The 18,665-nt window shown below is 41.9% G+C and overlaps 1 protein-coding gene and 1 pseudogene across 10 annotated transcripts in view; both read left to right on the top strand.

Annotated features, from left to right (window-relative positions):
- LOC145342945 (uncharacterized) overlaps nt 1-18,665 on the top strand; it is a 134,195-nt gene that overhangs the window by 4,998 nt on the left and 110,532 nt on the right. For 7 of the 10 annotated variants that reach the window (XM_080188591.1, XM_080188590.1, XM_080188592.1 and 4 more), the window contains 2 exons: nt 4,977-5,054; nt 5,176-5,253. The exons of 1 other annotated variant lie outside the window; for it this stretch is intronic. In XM_080188591.1, the coding sequence (XP_080044717.1) occupies nt 4,977-5,054; nt 5,176-5,253 (156 nt within the window). The remainder of the gene's footprint in view (nt 1-4,976; nt 5,055-5,175; nt 5,254-18,665) is intronic. 2 more of the 10 variants (XM_080188595.1, XM_080188594.1) reach the window with 2 other exon arrangements.
- LOC145343417 (dolichyl-diphosphooligosaccharide--protein glycosyltransferase subunit 4-like) lies at nt 4,437-4,551 on the top strand (annotated as a pseudogene).

Here is an 18,665-nt window from a genome sequence, read left to right on the forward strand (position 1 = left end):
AACAAATTTTAAAATAGAGTTGGAGAAGAATTTGGCCACACAGTCATAAAGGGAATAGTGTGGGGCTGAGGACACAGCCTTGGGGGGCACCGGTGTTGATGATAATCATGGAGTAGGTGTCATTACCATTCCTTACTGATTGCAGTCTAGTGGTTAGGAAGTAGAGGACCCAGGAGCAAAGTCCTAGGCCATGGACTTGTCCAGTTCAGTTTTTGGTCAGTGGTAACCCCAAGATGTTGATTTAATGTAATTCTGTGATTGTGTACTAAGATATGATCCAATCTTTAGGTGGTGACAGGAATCTTCAAAAGAACAAGACTTCGAGAAAGTTCAGACTTAAAGCAGGCAGTGTTATCAGTCTAGAGTCCAGGTTTGGTGTTGACAGGCTGGATGTTACAAGCAGATTGCTCTGGGACTCCAGCAATGCAGCATCAAAACTTTCCAAAGACCAAAGGAGGTTGGGATTGTGGATGACACATCACACTTTACTAGTCAATAATTATTGAATTAGGCAAAATGCCTGGACATTTATTTATATTTATTATCCTAATTTTTGAAGACTGTTGGTGGGTAGAACTTCTGCCATGGATAATTCAATCACTTGGATGACCTGACAGTGCCCAGTTAAGTGCCTGAAGGGCACCAGATCTTGTTGGGGCCTCTCCATGTCAGGGTTCCTAAACAGCTCTTATGTGAGTGGGAACCCATCAGCCTGACAGAAGCCTGGCTGGTAACAGCTCTGTCTGCAGGTTGCTGTATATTTTAACTATCACCTTTCCCTTATTTTTGTCTTGCATCCTTTGTCCTAATTCTGATTGGGAACTGACTGCTTACACTAAGGTCTATGTAGTGTTGAGAGCATATTGCCATCCTGTTGTAGCGACTTCATTTTCTTTATCCTTCATGTACGTTAGGATTGACTTGTTAATCAAGTGAAATCTAATGATCCTTTTCCCTCCTAAAGATTTGGCTATATTGTTTTTCTTCTGCCATCAACATCAATGATTTGCATTTTTTATCTTTTTGAACTGGTTGCCAGTGCTGGCGGTAACCATGTTCTTTGTGTTTTATCACTATTATCTAATCAGTCTCTATGCATTGATGTTACTTCAGTACCAGAGCAGCGTTTCTGCTAAAACAATATTTCAGTCGTATCAAAGCTGGTCTTGTCTCTATGCCCACACTAAGCTTTGACTCCTACATATTTTTGTTTAAGAAATCTATGCAGTTATTGATGTGATCCACTCTGCCATCCTTACTTTAATATCATGTGTAACTTTGACATAGATAAAATTGCAGGTGCATTGATCACAATTTTCCCAAATACTCAATTCAGAAATTGTTCCTTTTTTTTCTTGATATGTTGCTGCTCTGTTATTTAAAAAGGAAGAGAGGGCAAAATGGGGAACCTACAGACCTGTGATTTTAATATTAGGTTGGGAATAGATTGACTAACTGACAGCCCTTGGACAAGTATAAGTTGATTGTGAATTTGTGAAAGACAGATCATGTTTAGCTAATCTTTGATTTCTATTTTGAGACCATCAATAGCATGGAACGGATGTGTCTATGTATGTTGCTTAAATTGGTTTTCAGAAGACATTTGATAAGGCTCTTCCCAGGAGATTGTTAATAAAAGTTAGTGATAATTTTATGACGTGGGTTGGAAATAAGTTAAGTGGGAGGCGTAGATTAGTGCTAATTGGATGTTCTTTGACAGGATGTGACACAGTGGTCCCAGGGGTCTGTTGTAGGACCCCAGTTTTTCCTCAATAAAATCAGTGAGTTAAATGGAGAAGCATAAGGTTATATCAAGTTTGCAGATGGTAGGGTAAGTTGCGTGAACAGAGAAGGAAGTAATAGAGGGACATAAGTGTATTAAGTGAGTAATAATCCAACAGATGGAGTTTGGTGTGATGTCATTTACTTTTGCATCCAAGAACTACACGATTGATTCGTCTTGTACCTGGGAGAAGCTAGAAACTTCGAAGAGTTGAAGGATGTTCATGTACACAGTTCATTATAAAGACTAGTGGAATGCCAAACTCTTTTTCATCTTAGGCTGGGAATGCAAAGGGGAGAAAGTTGTGCTTCAATTCTAGGTCAGATCTCATCTGGAGTATTATGTTCAGTTTTGGGCACTGTATTTCATGATGAATGTATTGGCCTTGGGAAGGGTATCTAAAACAACGGGACGCAATCTTAAAATTAGAGTGAGTGAAATCAGGAAGTGATCATAAATCATAGTTGAAATCTTGAAGTTATTCCTTCAAAAAACAGTGGCTCTAAATGCTAGATTAGATGGAACTTTTGAGATTGGCTTTTTTAGTTAAGAAAATAAATCAGCCTGGGTACATTGAATTGAGATGCAGGTTGGTGATGCCCTGAATATCAGAATAGACATGAGAGGCTGAATGGCCTTATATCACCTTGCCTGTGGGCAGACAGTGACTGAAGTCTTCAACTTTGGAACATTATGCTTTGAGCAAATACCTTTGCATGATGTGGATTCTGAACATCACCGGCGAGTGGCTGGATTTTGGGGTGTCCCAAAGCAAAGCACAGAATTTCTTAGTTGGAAGAATTTGTCTTGGATTTTCAGGTAATAGTGCCTAACCTGTTCAGTCTTGACAACTATTGCATTGTGAGGCATGTATGCATTGTGATAACATTTCAGCCTGAAGACTGAATTACTTCTGATTACGTTACATTATTTCTTTTATTTGTTGTGATTAAGTCAACAATGAAGCTCACGCATTTCCATTCAAGCCTCGGGCACAATTGATAACATAGTTTGTTTGGGCATGTGTAGGTCAGTAAATTGTCCTGTATTTATTAAAGGGGATTATATTCTTATGTAACTTCGACATTAATAAAAGCTGTAAAACACACTGCCCTTTTTTTGGAGAATATGTTGAAAAGGAACACAACTTTGAAATGCTAAAGAAATATGGATATTGTAACTGTAAAGTGTTTAATGTACGGTACATGTTAGAAGGCCATTTGACCCATCATTTCTGTTCTGGATTTTTGAAAGCATTATCCAATTAGTGCCATTCCTTTGCTCTTTCTCAATAGCCCTATAATCTTTTTGACTATTTATTAAATTTGCTCTTGAAACTTACAATTGAATCTGCTTCCCCTACCCTTGCAGGCAGTGTAATGCTGATCATAGCTCACTGTGTATATTTAAAAAAATCTCTAATTTTTCCACTCTGCTTGCCACATCTTAAATTCTTAACTAACTTTGTTTCCTCATAGCCTGGGTAATGTGACTTGTGCTGGGTATGAAGGTATGGGCACCATCAGCATCCAGTATCTCATCCAGAGTTTCTATCATTTATATGTGGCCAGCAGTGGGTGAATTCATCAATCCCTCCATGCTGGGGACCCCTACTCAGACAGTATTCCATTTGCAGAATGGGTGCCCATAATATTGTAGCTCACCTCCAACTTGTGCTTTGTAATAAAAAGACTTGCTCCCTGATTTAAACGATTTACTTATTGAGTATCAGGGGAACATTGAGAAACATTGTAGTCAAGCCCAAGCTGACCACTTCAGTGTTTAGCTGTGCTGACTTTCTAGAAAGATTAACTGCTAGTTATTACCGAGAAACCTTGACATTTTTTTCATTTTGCTTTTTTGTCATTTGATGTAAAAGTGTTTAAGTTAATTGGTTGTCAACATGAGCCCATTGAGCACAGGTCAGAAATCAAATATAGAGCCTTCCTGGTTGATGACTCCATTCTGCACTGGCTAAAGCATGCAATGGTTGAGCCACTGAGGTACATTGCTTAAATTGAAATAATTTATAGGTGTGCATGATGGTGCAAATTTTTAAATAGGCTGATGGTCATGTCACATTGTGCTGGGCTGACTGCCAATTTCTCCTCCATTAATCTTTGCCAGTTACTATTGTTTGCAGACATTAATTGAAAGTTGATGCTAGGAAAATACTCCTCAATTTCTAAAAATTATTTGGCTTGATTTCTTTTGCCACTATCTAGTTGTCAATATTTCAAAATTATTTTTGGATGGTTATAAATGTAATGACTGACAGGAGGTGGTATTGACTTGCAGCCTGAATTCACAGCTGAGGCTAGTGCCAAAGCACAGCAGAGTGACTAGGAAAGGAAGTATCTCTATTCTGCTTTTCTAGAGTGTTGATTGGGGCCTTTGCCCTCGATTTGCAGTTCAGAAATGCCCATGCCGTGACTCCAGACCTCCTGCTGAAGTTACATTGGGAGATCGGAAGGAACCTTGAATGTAAACAGCCCCACAAATTTAGCTTTAGCACGCAGCTGCTTACAACTGGCATTCGGCTCAAATTGTGAACGCACCACTGTTGGGGAGATATGGCCTGCAGTTTGGAGTATAATTGTCAACACGATCTGTGAGATGAGCCTGTAATCTGGGCGGCAATTACTGATTGAGGATGATCACAGACGTACAATTAGCAATCTTTACCAACATGCTGGGGGGTATCCCTTTTGCTCCTTGTTGTCCTGTAACATTATGTTGCTGTTAACAACCCCAAGAAGTTGGAGTAATTGAGTAGTACAGTGACAGTCTGAAGATTAGGACCAATAATTATTTACGAATTATTTTGAGAGATGGAAACCAACTAAGATGAAACACAATGCACTTTGGACATCACCAATACCACAATGAATAAGAGTTGCATTAATCGTGTTTTATACTAAAAAATGCCTATAAGAAGATCTAATTTTCTCAAAGCATTGCTTTGGTATGAATTGTGACTGGGTAATGTCTATATAGAAAATAGGTAGTCTGCATCAGCAACAGTCATGTGATTGTGCCAATCTTAATTAATTTGTAATTATACCCAGTCACGTGCAAGTGTCCTATTTCTTATAATGAAACATTCAACAGATGGGTGTGCTATTGAACAACTCTCAGGAGCAATTGGATACCTAATGAAATGTGCTGTAACCTACAATTGTTGCTTTTGCAGCTAGGATGTCAGTATTTGAAAAGGATCCTTCTGCAGTTATGCATGAATTATATGGTGCCAATCTAGTAACAACAGAGGGTAAGCTCATTACAATGGTGTATCTTTCTGAATGTGTAAAAGTGTATGGAGGACACTGAAGGAGAATATTTACTGTCAGATGTTCATAGTTTGATGCCATTTATGTGTCACTATTTTACAGAGAAAGTCAATGTCTTTGACACCTCCTATACTACCTCTATGTGTAAGCTGTTTGGAGACACCGTCTGCTTCATAAATGGTATGTTCCAGTATTTTTCTTGAGGAAAGCAAGTACAATGTTAGTATGGAGTTTCTGCTGGGGCATGGTCAGTAAAATATATGGACACTGCACTGATTTGCCAAGTTCAAGTTTTCACAAACATAACAATGAGTCTGAACTTAAAAATCTCCCATAGATGAGTGCAATGAAGGAGCGTAATTGATTATAATTTATTTGTGGCTCATTATGGCACTCCAGCATCACAAGTAATTGGGGTTGTTAGGACGTATGCCATTCTTCAGTTTTCTGATTTAATACTCTTGGTTCTGCTTTTTAAGTGGCTTAGATTGATTCCTTTTGGTGACCAGGCATTGAATCCACGTGGGTGAGGCCTGTTATGATGTAATTGACTGAATTTAGCCTAATTTCAACAAAAATTTAAATCATTAAGGATCAACAAGAGAGACATACCTGGGTTTGGCTTCAGTGGACTGCTGACCACTGCAGGTATAGGCAATTGAAGCTGGTTTCACATGTTCATGGTTCCCTGTGCAGATTATGATAAATACCACTGAAGGGGTGAAAAGTAGATGTTTCAATCTAGGGCCAACTATTTTATGGGCAGGATCGCCTTTGGACAAATGGAAGCATTTATCATCGTAAGGAAAACATATAGTTAGATTTTCAGCAAAGGTATGATTCCAAAGCACTTCTGAGCTATTTTCCTAGGTCAGCAGTAATTTACCATGCATGTAAGTTTCCTGCTGTCTAGAGACAGCTGATTGTACAAGGGAGGAAAATTTGTTGGCATTGCAGGAGGTAGGAAATTAAAGGGCAAAAGAGAGCAGAAACTGCAGCTGTTGGAAGACTTGTAGAGGCTGATGCCTACAAATGTATGAGCTGAGGAGCATCTTTCTCATTGGAAAAAGTTGGGGCTTTTATTTCTGGCACTCTGGACGTAACACTACCTTTTATCTAGCAGGCCCAGAGAGTGGCAGTACTGAGGTTGAAAGAATCTTGGGAGGAAGCTGACGAGGGTAGAACACAGGAAGTGTCTAGAGTTTGAAGGGAAGATCCATATTTGGTAGAGTCAGCAAGGGATGTCTAACATTTGAGGTGAGGAGGGTAGGAAGACTTCACCAAAGTAGGGTAAGGTGAGGCTCTGAAACATTCTGAAAATGAGGATGACAGTGTTGAAATTGGCATATTGAGGCATTTGGTACTTTGAGAGTGAGGGGAATGCAGAACAGGATGTCAAGAGCAGAGAACTCAGCAAGAAGGACTGATTGCAGTTGAGACCTGTTTGAATGATCTGAAACTTGTGGAGTGTTTTGTTTTGTGGGGGAGAGGGGCTTAACATTAGAATAAATATGGGGGGAAGAAAAGTGATTCCAGGCTGCTGCTTTTCTTTGAATCAGCTAGAAATGAAGACAAAGAACTTGTTTTTTTTAATATCCTTGGGATGCTTTTCAGCGAATGAATTACTTTAGAAGTGTAATTCCTGTTGTGTAGAAAACACAAAAACCGATTTGCTGGCATCAAGCTCCCACACAGCAATGAAATAAATAATGGGATAATCTGTAAATGATACTGATTGAAGGATAAATATTGTTCAGAACATTGCTTCCCTCAGATTTTACTATCAGACAGAAGTTTGAACTGGCATGGTAGAAACAAGACCTCTTCAGCCCCCTAGGATTCTTCTATTATTTTATAAGGTTGTGGGTAATCTGCACCTCCATTTATTCACACTTGACTATTTCCCTTCGTTTCTTTCTCAGATTTGAAACTCGCAACCCGCTGGTGATACTTGATGCATTCTCACCACCATCTATGCCAATGGGGATCCTGATGATAATTTGCTGGGGTTTTTTTTGATAGTTTGAGTTCAATGTCTGCTGAACGGCAGTGGAACCTTTTGTTAAATATGAAGACCAGGCTAAAATAGTGTAGTCAGGCACCAATGATGAGTGTTTCCCTTGTTTATGCAGATAAACTAATGGGGATGTGGAATCCAGGTATTATTATAGCCTCTTCCTCTTGTACGCAACCATTTAGCTTCATGTTGGAGATTATTCCTGTTTGGGCAACAGGAAGTTGCAGGAAATTGAACTATTTCCCACCTGTGGACCAGATCATGCCATGGTGACATGGGAGACTGATGACAATCATACAGATGAAGCCAAGAAATTGAATTCCACGGCAGTCTCGTCCTTCAGAGAGTTAGGTAGCTTCCGGTTTGCTTTTACATTAGCTTACACTGATTGCTTCTGTCATGAAAATTGGTGCTTGTGTTTCTGATTAATGCTTCCAACGGGTAACGTGTGTAGTCAAGAGGAGTTAACTACGAGATCTCCCCAGCTTCAGGGCTCACCAAGAGGGAATGTACAGACTGATAATGGCCCTTGAGCGGCAGTCATTTGATTGTTTGATCTTTCCTCTGCCTCAGTGCTGCTCCCGTGTCTTGCTGCAGTCCATCTTAGTGCAATCAGGATGTGGTAGGAGTGAATGTTTAAGGCAGTGGATGGCGTACCAATCAAACAGGCTGCTTTGTCGCAGATGTTGTTTTTAAAGATACTGAAAGCCTTTTGGGACTCAGGAGTTGGGTCACTCACCAGCCTATGATCTGCTCTGGTCGCTAGTTAGTATATGGCTGGTCCAGTAATGCTGCTGGTCAATGAAGACCTCCAAGATGTTGATTGTAGGATGAATTTGACAATGTGTTACCAGTGAATGATGAGGAGATCACTAGTCTCTCGTTATTTCCTGATACTTAAGTGGTGTGAATATTACTTGCCACTTAACTTGCCTAAATTTTGTCCAGGTCTCTCGTATGATCGCTGCCTGCTTCTTTATCTGAGGAGTTGCAAATGGCACTGTACACTGTATAATCATTGAACATTCCACTTCCAACTTTGGAGGGAAGGTCATTAATGAAGTAGCTGAAGCTGATTGGGTTGAATACTGCCCTGAAGAACTCTGGTAGTGATGTTTTGGGGTGGCTGGCCTTCAAAAGCCGCAACCGTTTTCCTCTGTACTGAGCATGACAACAATCGGTGGATGGCATTTCCCCAATTCCCATTGCTTTTAATCTTACTAGGGCTTCTTGATGCCACATTCAGTCAAATGCTGGCTCAATATTGAGAGCAGCCATTCTTGCTTTAGTTCTGAAATTCAGCTCATTCAGCTTTTTTGTAAATTTTGGTAAGGATTGTAGGCACTACTGGATGGGCCAGATTTTATTGCCCTCCCATATTGGTCTTGTGGAAGTAATGGTGAACTGCCACCTTGAACCACTGCAGTCTATGTGGCGTTTATACACCAACAGTGCTGTCAGAGAAGGAATTCCAGGATTATGAACTAGCAACAGTAAAGGAAAGATAATATATTTCCAAGACAGAATGGTTTACGGCTTGGAGAGAAATTGCAGGTGGCAGTGTCATGTCTGCTGTCCTTGTCCTTCTAGATGATAGTGGCTGTGTGTTTGGGAGATGCTGCCAAAAGAGCCTCGGTGAGTTGCAACTTGTAGATTGTACTTGTAGGATCTGAATTGTTATTTTCAGGTTTACAAAGAAAGAGACATGTAATATCGTTTAAAATTTGTAATCACTGAGTGTCCCTAAATTGAAATTTAATTGCTTATTCATTTTATGATGATGAATGTTCCTTTTGAAGGGCAGAGCTGATGGATATTAGGAAGTTTTACCTGTGTTAGCTGAGGAAAGCAGGAAATGCTGGACAGGCCCACTTTCTCCATCCCTTGGAATAGTCTCCAGGGATACTTTGATTTGATTTATTATTGTCACATGTACTTTTCACTGTCTATTAATACAAGTGACAATAATAAATCAAAACTTGTGGTGATTTAACCTTCAGCGGTGGGGCAAGGTTGACCTTCGTGAAGGCTTTTTCCCAAGGTCGAAGGGTCAATTACTCGGGGGCATAGGTTCAGAGTGAGGGGGAAAGTTTAAAAGAGATGTAAGAGGTAAGTTTTTCACAGAGTGGTGAATGCCTGGAACGCGTTGTCGGAAGTGGCAGTTTCTATAACAATGTTCAAGAGGCATCTGGATAGATACATGAATAGGCAGGGAAGAGAGGATTATGGACCATGTGAAGGCAAGAAAATATTAGATTAGAGAGGCATCTTTGTTGGCTGAAGGCCCTGTTCCTATGCTGTACTGTTCTTTGTTCTTCGAAGTGACTGGGAATCAGCCAAATCACTCGCAGTACTTATATGATAGAGTGATTTCAACAGTGCAAGTTCAAATCGCTTATCGGCTGAGTTTATTCATGAAGGCCAACCTTGCCCCTCTGCTGAAGGTTAAATCACCACAAGTTTTGATTTATTCTTGTCACTTGTATTAATATACACTGAAAAATACATGTGACAATAATAAATCAAATCAAAGTATTCCTGGAGACTATTCCAAGGGATGGAGAAACTGGGCCTGTCCAACATTTCCTGCTTTCCTCAGCTAACGCAGGTAAAACTTCCTGAGATTGGGGGTGAGGGAAGGGAGGGGTCCACTGCCATTCTGCCTGAGATCAGTGGGGAGGAAGTGGGGATCAACTGCCACTCTACCTAAGATCAGTGGAGGGGGGAAAAGGGATGGGGAAGGAGGAGGAGGGGCCCATGATAAGTCAGGGTGGCAGAGGGGGTGGGTGGATAAAGGGGTTATTAATGTTGGGGGAGTGGGGCAATGTCTGTAGGGGCCAGCAGGAGGCATTATCCAGCCCAGGAGTGATGTGGCAAGGGGATCGCATTCTACCTTTTTGTTTTCTGCGGATGCACAGTTGTAGGCGCCAATCAGAGCTGCAGGGTTTTGGGCGTGTTAAGCCCTGCCCACAGGCTTGTGCAGTGCGATTCGGAATTGCTGATATTTTTTCAGGCAGAGTGCATATGGGGACACCTAAGCATGGGTCTAAAAGTCGGATCTGAAACACTGCCAATTTCAAGTCCGCCCAGCACTTAGAATCAAAAAAGGTAAAATAGGGTCCTCTGACTTTCCACTCTATCCAAGCCTGTCATAAGCTAATAAACTTCTAACAGCACGATGGCAGAGTGATGCGCACTGCTGCCTCTCAGCGCCAGGGACCTGGGTTCAATTCTGGCCTTGGGTTACTGTCTGTGTGGAGTTTGCACGTTCTCCCGTGTCTGCGTGGGTTTCCTCTGGCTGTTCCAGTTTCCTCCCACAATCCAGAGATGTGCAGGTTAGGTTGATTGGCCATGCTAAATTGATCTGAGTATCAGGGGATTAACAGGGTAAATATGTGGGGTTATGGGGATAGGACCTGGGTGGGATTGTGGTTGGTGCAGACTCAATGGGCCAAATGGCCGCCTCCTGCACTATCAGGTGCTGCTGCCCTGCCCTGCTCCGCCCCGCCCTGCCCCAGTCTTCTGATGCTGCACTGAAAACAAATTTGTTCAACCTTTCTTCATAGTCCATGTCCTCCAAACCAGACAACATCCTGGTAAATCTCTTCACACTCTTCCCAATGTATCAACATCCTTCCAGTAGTGTGACAAATAGAATTGTACACAATACTCCAAATGTGACCTACCAAAATCCTATGCAGCTGCAACATGATTTTCCAATTCCTATACTTAATACCTTGACCGATGAAGACCAGTCTTCCTGCCTACCTTATCCACCTAAGTTGCCACCTTCAGGGAACTGTGGATCTGCGCACCCAGATACCTCTGTATGCTAATATTTCTAAGGGCTCTACCATTTACTGTATACTTTCCTTCTGCAGTTGACCTTCCAAATTACATCACCTCACAATTGTCCAGGTTAAATTCCATCTGCCACATTTTGACCCAGGTCTTCAGCCGATTTATATCCTGCTATACTCCCCCAGTTTTTGTATCATTTGCAAATTTACTAACCAGACCACCTACATTTTCCTCCGGATCATTTAAAATATTACAAACAACAGAGGCCCCAGCACTGAAACTTGTGGATTGCCACTTGCCACAGACCTCCAGTTAGAAAAGTACCCTTTCACAGCTACTCTGCTTTCTACCAGTTTTGTATCCATCTTACTAACTCACTTCAGATCCCATATGACTTTACCTTCTGTATCAGCCTGCCATGAGGAACCTTACTGAAGGCTTTACTAAAGTCCATATATGTAACATCCACTGTCCTGCCTTGGCCAGTTTTTCTTGTCACTTCCTCAAATAACTCAATCAAATTTGCAAGACACGACCTCCCGTTCACAAAACCATGCTGCCTATCATAGTAAGCCAATTCTCTTCCTGATGTGAGGAATCTTCTCTAATAACTTCCCCACCACTGATATATGGCTCACAGACCTGTAATTTTCCAGATTGTTCCTCTGTTTAAGGAGGGAAGAAGAAACAATGTTAGCTACTGTCCAAACCTCTGGGACGTCACCCATGGCTCAAGAGGATACAAAGATTTAGGCCAAGGCCTCAGCAATTTTCCCCTTGCCTCTCTCAGTATTCAGGTATACATGTTGAGCTTTAGGGCTGGGGAATTGGATAAATGAGGCAAGGCTTGATCTGCAGAGATGAAAGTTGTATTTTTGAAAATGGTGTACTGCTTTGAGATGATTTGAATTTTTACATAATGTGGTGATTTGAATTTTTACATACATGCTGCTCTGGAAGTAGTAGGAGATCAGAAGTAAAAAGATGGTGTTTTGCAAGTAGCTCATTCATGTTCCTGCAGCAATACATTTTTTTAACCACAAACCAGTTAACCCTAGTTTTACAAAGCATTACAGAAGCTTGTATGAGATCAGATTCATGGCTGTGACTGTATGAAGCTCATACCGCAGAGCACATTAATGTTGAACTAAAGTATTTCCACCTGTGTGTCTGCTGTGGATGTGAGTAAATATACCTTTTGTATATTTAATGTTCTGCATGCCTGAAAGTATTCTTACATTGAACTAAGATGTGAATCCTGACAACTGGATAAGGAGTTGTAGAAGTTGTTGTTTAGAATAGCTAAGGAATGGTACAATTGTTTATTTTAAGAAGCCACATATTACTGCTGCTGTGCATTGGTGGTGGGATGAGTGAATATTGAAGATGATGGATGGGGTGCCAATTAAGCAGGCTGCTTATTAGTATCCTGAGTGGGCTTACTTTAACACTGTAATGAAGTTACTATGAAAATCCCCTAGTCGCCACACTCTGGAGCCTGTTCGGTTACACTGAGGCAGAATTCAGCATGGCCAATGTGCTTAACCAGCACGTCTTTCGGACCGTGGGAGAAACTGGAGCAGCCAGGGGAAACCCACACAGATAGATGGAAAATGTGCAGATTCCACGCAGACAGTGACCCCAGCTGGGAATTGAACCTGTATCCCTGATGTATCTTCAGAAGGAATTCTTCAAAATGTAGTTACTGAAACAACAAGAAAGCTTACTCCAACTTATAAATCAAAGAAAGAGTTTAATAAAGAAACATCATTACTCCAAACTTGGGGCCTTGCCTGGGCCACTCTAAGTTCCCAACAATTCTACATAGTTCCTTATTTATAGTGAATCAGTTGGTCGGCCAACTATTACATCACTCTGCGATTGGTTCCATGTTTTACTAGCTCAGCTGACTTTTACATCTTGTTCCCATTGGTCACATTACATCCAATACAAATTTGTCACTGGTTACATTCTAACACCTGGCGCTGTGAGGCAGCAGTGCTGACCACTGTGTTGTCCATAGTCCTGACCTGTGCCATGTGAACAAGCCTGGGGAGTGAGGAGGTAAAACCTGCTGTTTTAGCCACATTTACATGGCTCGTCTAATTCAGTTTCTAGTCAATGGTAACATCCAGAATGTTGTTAGTGGGGAATCCAGTGATGGTAATGCCATTGACTGTCAAAGGGAGATGGTTAGATTCTCTTGTTGGCTATGGTCATTATCTGGCTTGATTGGCATAAATATTACTTGCCATTGCTGCAAAAGACTGAATGTTGCCCAGGTCTTGATGCATATCGACATGGATTGCTTCAGCTGCAAAAATGTTGAATAAAAATAAAGCTGGATGAACCGTCGACAAGGTCTCACTGCCGAGTTGATCCTGCAAAATAATTCACATTAATATCTGGGGGCTTGTTCAAAGGTAGGGAAACTGCCCCACACACTAGTAAAGTAACAGTTGACATAGTCATGCTTGCCAAATCATTCCTTAAATAGTCCAGACTTCTCCATTATCATCCTTGGATATGCTATGTCCTATCAGTAAATGTAGGGAAGAGTGGTATAGAGTTGGAAGGGACTGGCTCTTAAAATCTTCAACATTGGCTCATGGCATCAATTCAAACATCCCATCCCGCCACAGCTGATGGATAGTGTTCTTTCATCATTTGGAGGAAGCACAGGGTACCAAAGGTACGAAATGTCCATCACAAAGAGTAGCTCAATAGTGCCACTGCTAACCTAGCTTGTGGAATTCTGCAGGACACAATTACCAGATGTGAACAGTTTTGGAATGTTTATCTAAGGAAGAATGTGCTGGCCTTGGAAAGAGTCCAGAGGAGGTTCACAAGAACGATCCCTGGAATGAAGAGCTTGTCATATGAGGAGCAGCTGAGGTCTCTGGATCTGTACTTGTTGGAGTTTGGAAGGATGAGGAGGGATCTTATTGAAACTTACAGGATACTGCGAAGTCTGGATAGAGTGGACGTGGAGAGGATTTTCCACTAGTAGGAAAAACCAGAACCAGAGGGCACAACCCCAGGCTAAAGGGGCGATCCTTTAAAACAGAGATGAGGAGGAATTTCTTCAGCCAGACAGTGGTGAATCTGGAACTCTTTTCTGCAGAAGGCTGTGGAGGCCAGGTCATTAAGTGTCTTTAAGACAGAGATAGGTTCTTGATTGAAAAGGAGATCAGGGGTTATGGGGAAAAGGCAGGAGAATGGGAATGAGAAAAAATTCAGTCATGATTGAATGGTGGAGCAGACTCGATGGGCCACGTGGCCTAATTTTGCTCCTGTATCTTATGGTCGTATAGATGAGGCTTGCAATAGTTGAGGGAACTATTGAGGGAAAAACCTACTTGATCTTCCCCTTGCTGATTTGTCTGTTGCAGGTGTTCACAACAACGTTGGTATGAGTGACTGACTGTGTCAATCAGTCCTCATGAGATAGGTCCTGTCTTTGCTCTGAGAGTACCCTTCATGTTGTGTGTGATCCAACTGCATTTAAATGGCAAGGACTGAGTACAGAGAAGACAGTTCAAAAGTGAGTACCCCTGAGATGCTGTGGGTGATCAGCAACTGAATTGTATTTCACCCCACTCGATAACCTTGTGGCCCAGCATGTCCCTCACTCTATCGTTATCATACTCTGCTACACTGATCATTGATGTCAGGGCAGCAACAGGCACACCTGAAAAGCAAATAATGCAGGATTATTTGCAACTGAACGATAGAAGCATCATGTGATAGGTTGTCAGATGCTTAATTCAATCAGATCAAAGCTCTGCTGTCCTGCCACATCCAGTCATAAATGGTAGAGGACCATTAATTAAAGGAGGAAGCTCCACAAATATCACCATCATCCATGAGGAGGAACCTGGTGTGTCAGTACAAAAGATGAGGCTGAAGCATTTACAACCACCTTCAGTCAAAAGTGACCAGTGGATGACACATTCTTTCTCCTCCTGCAGTCCCCAGCATTGTGGTCTTCAGCCAAATCGATTCATTCAATGTCATTGAGACGTATAAAATGTTGAATGGGATGGATAGGATAGAGGTGGAGAGGCTCTTCCCGCTCAGAAAGGACAGTAGGACTAGAGGGCACAGCCTCAGGATAAAGGGGGGGCGGTTTAGAACGGAGTTGAGGAGGAACTTCTTCACTCAAAGGGTGATGAATCTCTGGAATCCTCTGCCCGTTGAAGTGGTGGAGGCTGCCTCGCTCAATATTTTTAAGACGCGGGTTGATAGGTTTTTGATAGGCAAGGGGATTAAGGGTCATGGGGAGAGGGTGGGAATGTGGAACTGAGCCACAACAGATCAGCCATGATCTTATTGAATGGCGGGGCAGGCTCGAGGGGCTAGGTGGCCTACTCCTGCTCCTATTTCTTATGTTCTTGTGTTCTTATTTTAAGAAGTGGCTGAAGACAGCGGATACAGCAAAGACTATGAACCCTGACGACATCCTGGCCGTGGTGCTCCAGTATTGGATGCATCCGTAGTCAAGCTGTTCTGGTACAGTTTTAATGCTGGCATTTACCCAATGATGTGGAAAACTTCCCTTTGTCTTCTCCACACAGCAGACCAAATCCAATCCAGCCGATCAGTCTACTCAGCCAGCAGAGTGATGGAATATGTTTATGACAGTGCTGTCAAGCAATAGCTTGCTCAGAGAAGAGTCAGGGGCACTCTGCTCCAGACCCCTTCGTTATAACCTAGGTCCAAACACGAACAAAATGGTTGATTTCCAGAAATGGGTTAAGACTGATTTGCCTTTGCCTTCAGGGAAGCATTTGAGTGTAGCATCAAGTTGCCCTCAAAAAATTGAAGATGATGGAAATTGGAGCTTTGTAAGAGGGAACAAACCCTCCAGTGATTGGAGTTGATTCTAGCACAAAGAAATATGGTTGCAGCTGCTGGAGGCCAATTATTTTAGACCCAGTATATCATGCAGAAGGCTCTCAGGATAGTGCCCTTCGTCCAACCATTTTCAGCCGCTTCATTGATCTTCCTTCCAAAGGCCAGAAGTGGGAATGTTTGTTGATTTGCACAGTGCTCTGTATCACTTATGACTTTTCAGATATTGAAGCAGTTCAGGCTCACAACAACATTCGGGCTTGGGTTGATAAGTGGTATATATGTTATGTAGGCCACATTGATGCTAGACAATAGCCATACCCAACAAGAGGGAAAATAATAATCTCCCTTTGACATTGTCTGCCATTCGTGAGTTACCGTTGACCAGAAACTGAACTGGACCAACGATATAAATGCTGCAGCAGTGACGTATATCACCTTAAAGGGTATCAGATATATGGGAACACCATCTGTGACTTCTCTTCCAAGTTGCACACCATCCTGACTGGGGATTATATTGCCATTCCTTCAAAATCTTGGAATTCCCTAATCGCGCAGTGAGCATTCCAACAACAACACACTGCGGCAGTTCTTGAGGCAGCTCACCAACACCACCTCTAAGGTACAGTAAGAAGTCTCACAATGCCAGATTAAAGTCCAACAGGTTTATTTGGTAGCGTGAGTTTTCGGAGGGCTGCCCCTTTATCTGGTGAGTGGAGAGTTGGGTTCACAAACAGGGCATATATAGACACAGACTCCATTGCAAGATAAAGGTTGGAATGCGAGTCTTAATAGGCTATCAGGTCTTTATAGGTACAGACAATGTGAGTGGAGAGAGGGTTAAGCACATGTTAAAGACGTGTGAATTCTCTCAAGCCAGGACAGTTAGTAAGATTTTGCAAGCCCAGGCCAAATGGTTACAGGTAGTGTGACGTGAACCTAAGATCCTGGTTGAGGCCGTCCTCGTGTGCAGAACTTGGCTATCAGTTTCTGCTTGATGATTCTGCGTTGTGTCTTGAAGGCCATCTTGGAAAACACTTACCTGAAGATCGGAGGCTGCATGCCTTCGACTAAAGTGTTCCCCAACAGGAAGGAAACACTCCTACCTGGTGATTGTCGAGCGGTGTTCATTCATCCCTTTTCGTAGCGTCTGCATGGTCTCGCTGATGTACCATGCCTCGGAACACCCTTTCCTGTGGTGTATCAGGTAGACAACATTGGCCGATATGTACCGTGTACCTGGTGGATGGTGTTCTCACGTGAGATGATCACATCTATGTTGATGATCCGGCACATCTTGCTGAGTGCTGTGGCAGGGTTGTGTGGTGTCATGGTCGCTGCTCTGAAGGCTGGATAGTTTGCTGTAACCATTGGTCTGCTTAAGGTTGCATGGTGTTTGAAAGCAAGTAGTCGGGGTATGGGGATGGCCTTGGCGAGATGTTCATCTTCATCAATGACATGTTGTACAACAAAGAAGATGTAGTTTGTCTGCTCCAGGGAATTGCTGGATGACGAAGGGTGCTCTGGCCATGTCCCTTGTTTGTCAGGACCTGTGCTTAACCACCTCTCCACTCGCATTGTCTGTACCTGTAAAGATCTGATTACCTGTTAAGACTCACGTTCCAACCATTATCTTGCAATTGAGTCTGTGTCTATATATATGTGCCCTGTTTGTGAACTCAACTCTCCACTCATCTGATGAAGGGGCAGTGCTCCAAAAGCTCATGTTACCAAATAAAGCCGTTGGACTTTAAGCTGGTGTTGTGAGACTTCTTACAATACCCACCCCAATCCAACGGTGGCATTTCCACTTCTCTAGGACAATCAGTAATAAATACTAGCCTTCTTATTGATGTTCATGCCCCATGAAAGATATAAATAAGCCCCAGGATCTTTGTCTGAAGCTTCATGGTCTCTTATACCAGGATAGTTGTGGGTGACGTCCTAAGATCTGAAGTGCCGTAGACTATAGAATAATGGAGATCATGAGAATTGTGAATGATGTTGCAACTTGCAGGGATGGGGGCTTAGTGCTGAAGCAAGTTATTTCTTGAAATAGTACAAACTTATTTGAATGTAATTTGAAGTAAATAATCAGATTGTAGTAGATCCATATGTTTGATTGTATTTGTGAAATAAGTTAATTTGTTGAAGGCACCCTGTACCACATTCAGGAAACATCATCTGTTATAGGTCCTTAAGAATGGTAAATATTTTTATCAAAATTGAATTGAAAGCAATTTTACACTATAATATCTGAAACTAAATTTAATGTCTGAGGTGAGGTCAGAAAAACCCAAGATGTCTGTCTTTTTAAACAGCATACACATGGAGACACATGTTCAAGTATGTCTCCAAAACCCCTTGATTCTTGTGATTGGACTGCTTGGTGTCTCTCCTTTATATTGGGTCTCCAGATTTCCTGCTTCAGTTTGCTCCTGCACGTATGTGATATAATGGAACTGTTATGTTAAATGGTGTGCTTTGTGGTAAAATTGCAGATTATTGTGCTACTTTTAGGTTTTTTCATGTTTTTTTCTCTAACAGATTTAATCTGCCCTCCTGCCAGACAGGTAGGCTTAAAATTGAGTCCGTAGTGACAAATATATTTGCTTGTTTTCATTGAATTTCTCGTTACATAGACTTGCATCAAACAAGGCAATTCCACAGATGTCTGTTTAGCCTATCATAATTCATCCATCTCAAAGGACCCAAAGTCCACCAACCTTAAATGAGTCCAGGGTTTCAAACTCCTCAGTCTATTTGAGAGTCCATTGCCCTTTGTGTAAAGAAGAATTTCCTCACTTTAATCCTAGAAGTGTTTTTACTGGTTTGAATACTACTTTTGCATTGTGCGGTAGTGCTCTGGATTTATTTTTTCCATTCCCAAAGCTATTTTATCTACCTCTACAAGACCACC

The sequence above is a fragment of the Carcharhinus amblyrhynchos genome, chromosome 5, assembly GCF_965287045.1.
Source record: "Carcharhinus amblyrhynchos chromosome 5, sCarAmb.v2.hapA, whole genome shotgun sequence".
NCBI lineage: Eukaryota > Metazoa > Chordata > Chondrichthyes > Carcharhiniformes > Carcharhinidae > Carcharhinus > Carcharhinus amblyrhynchos.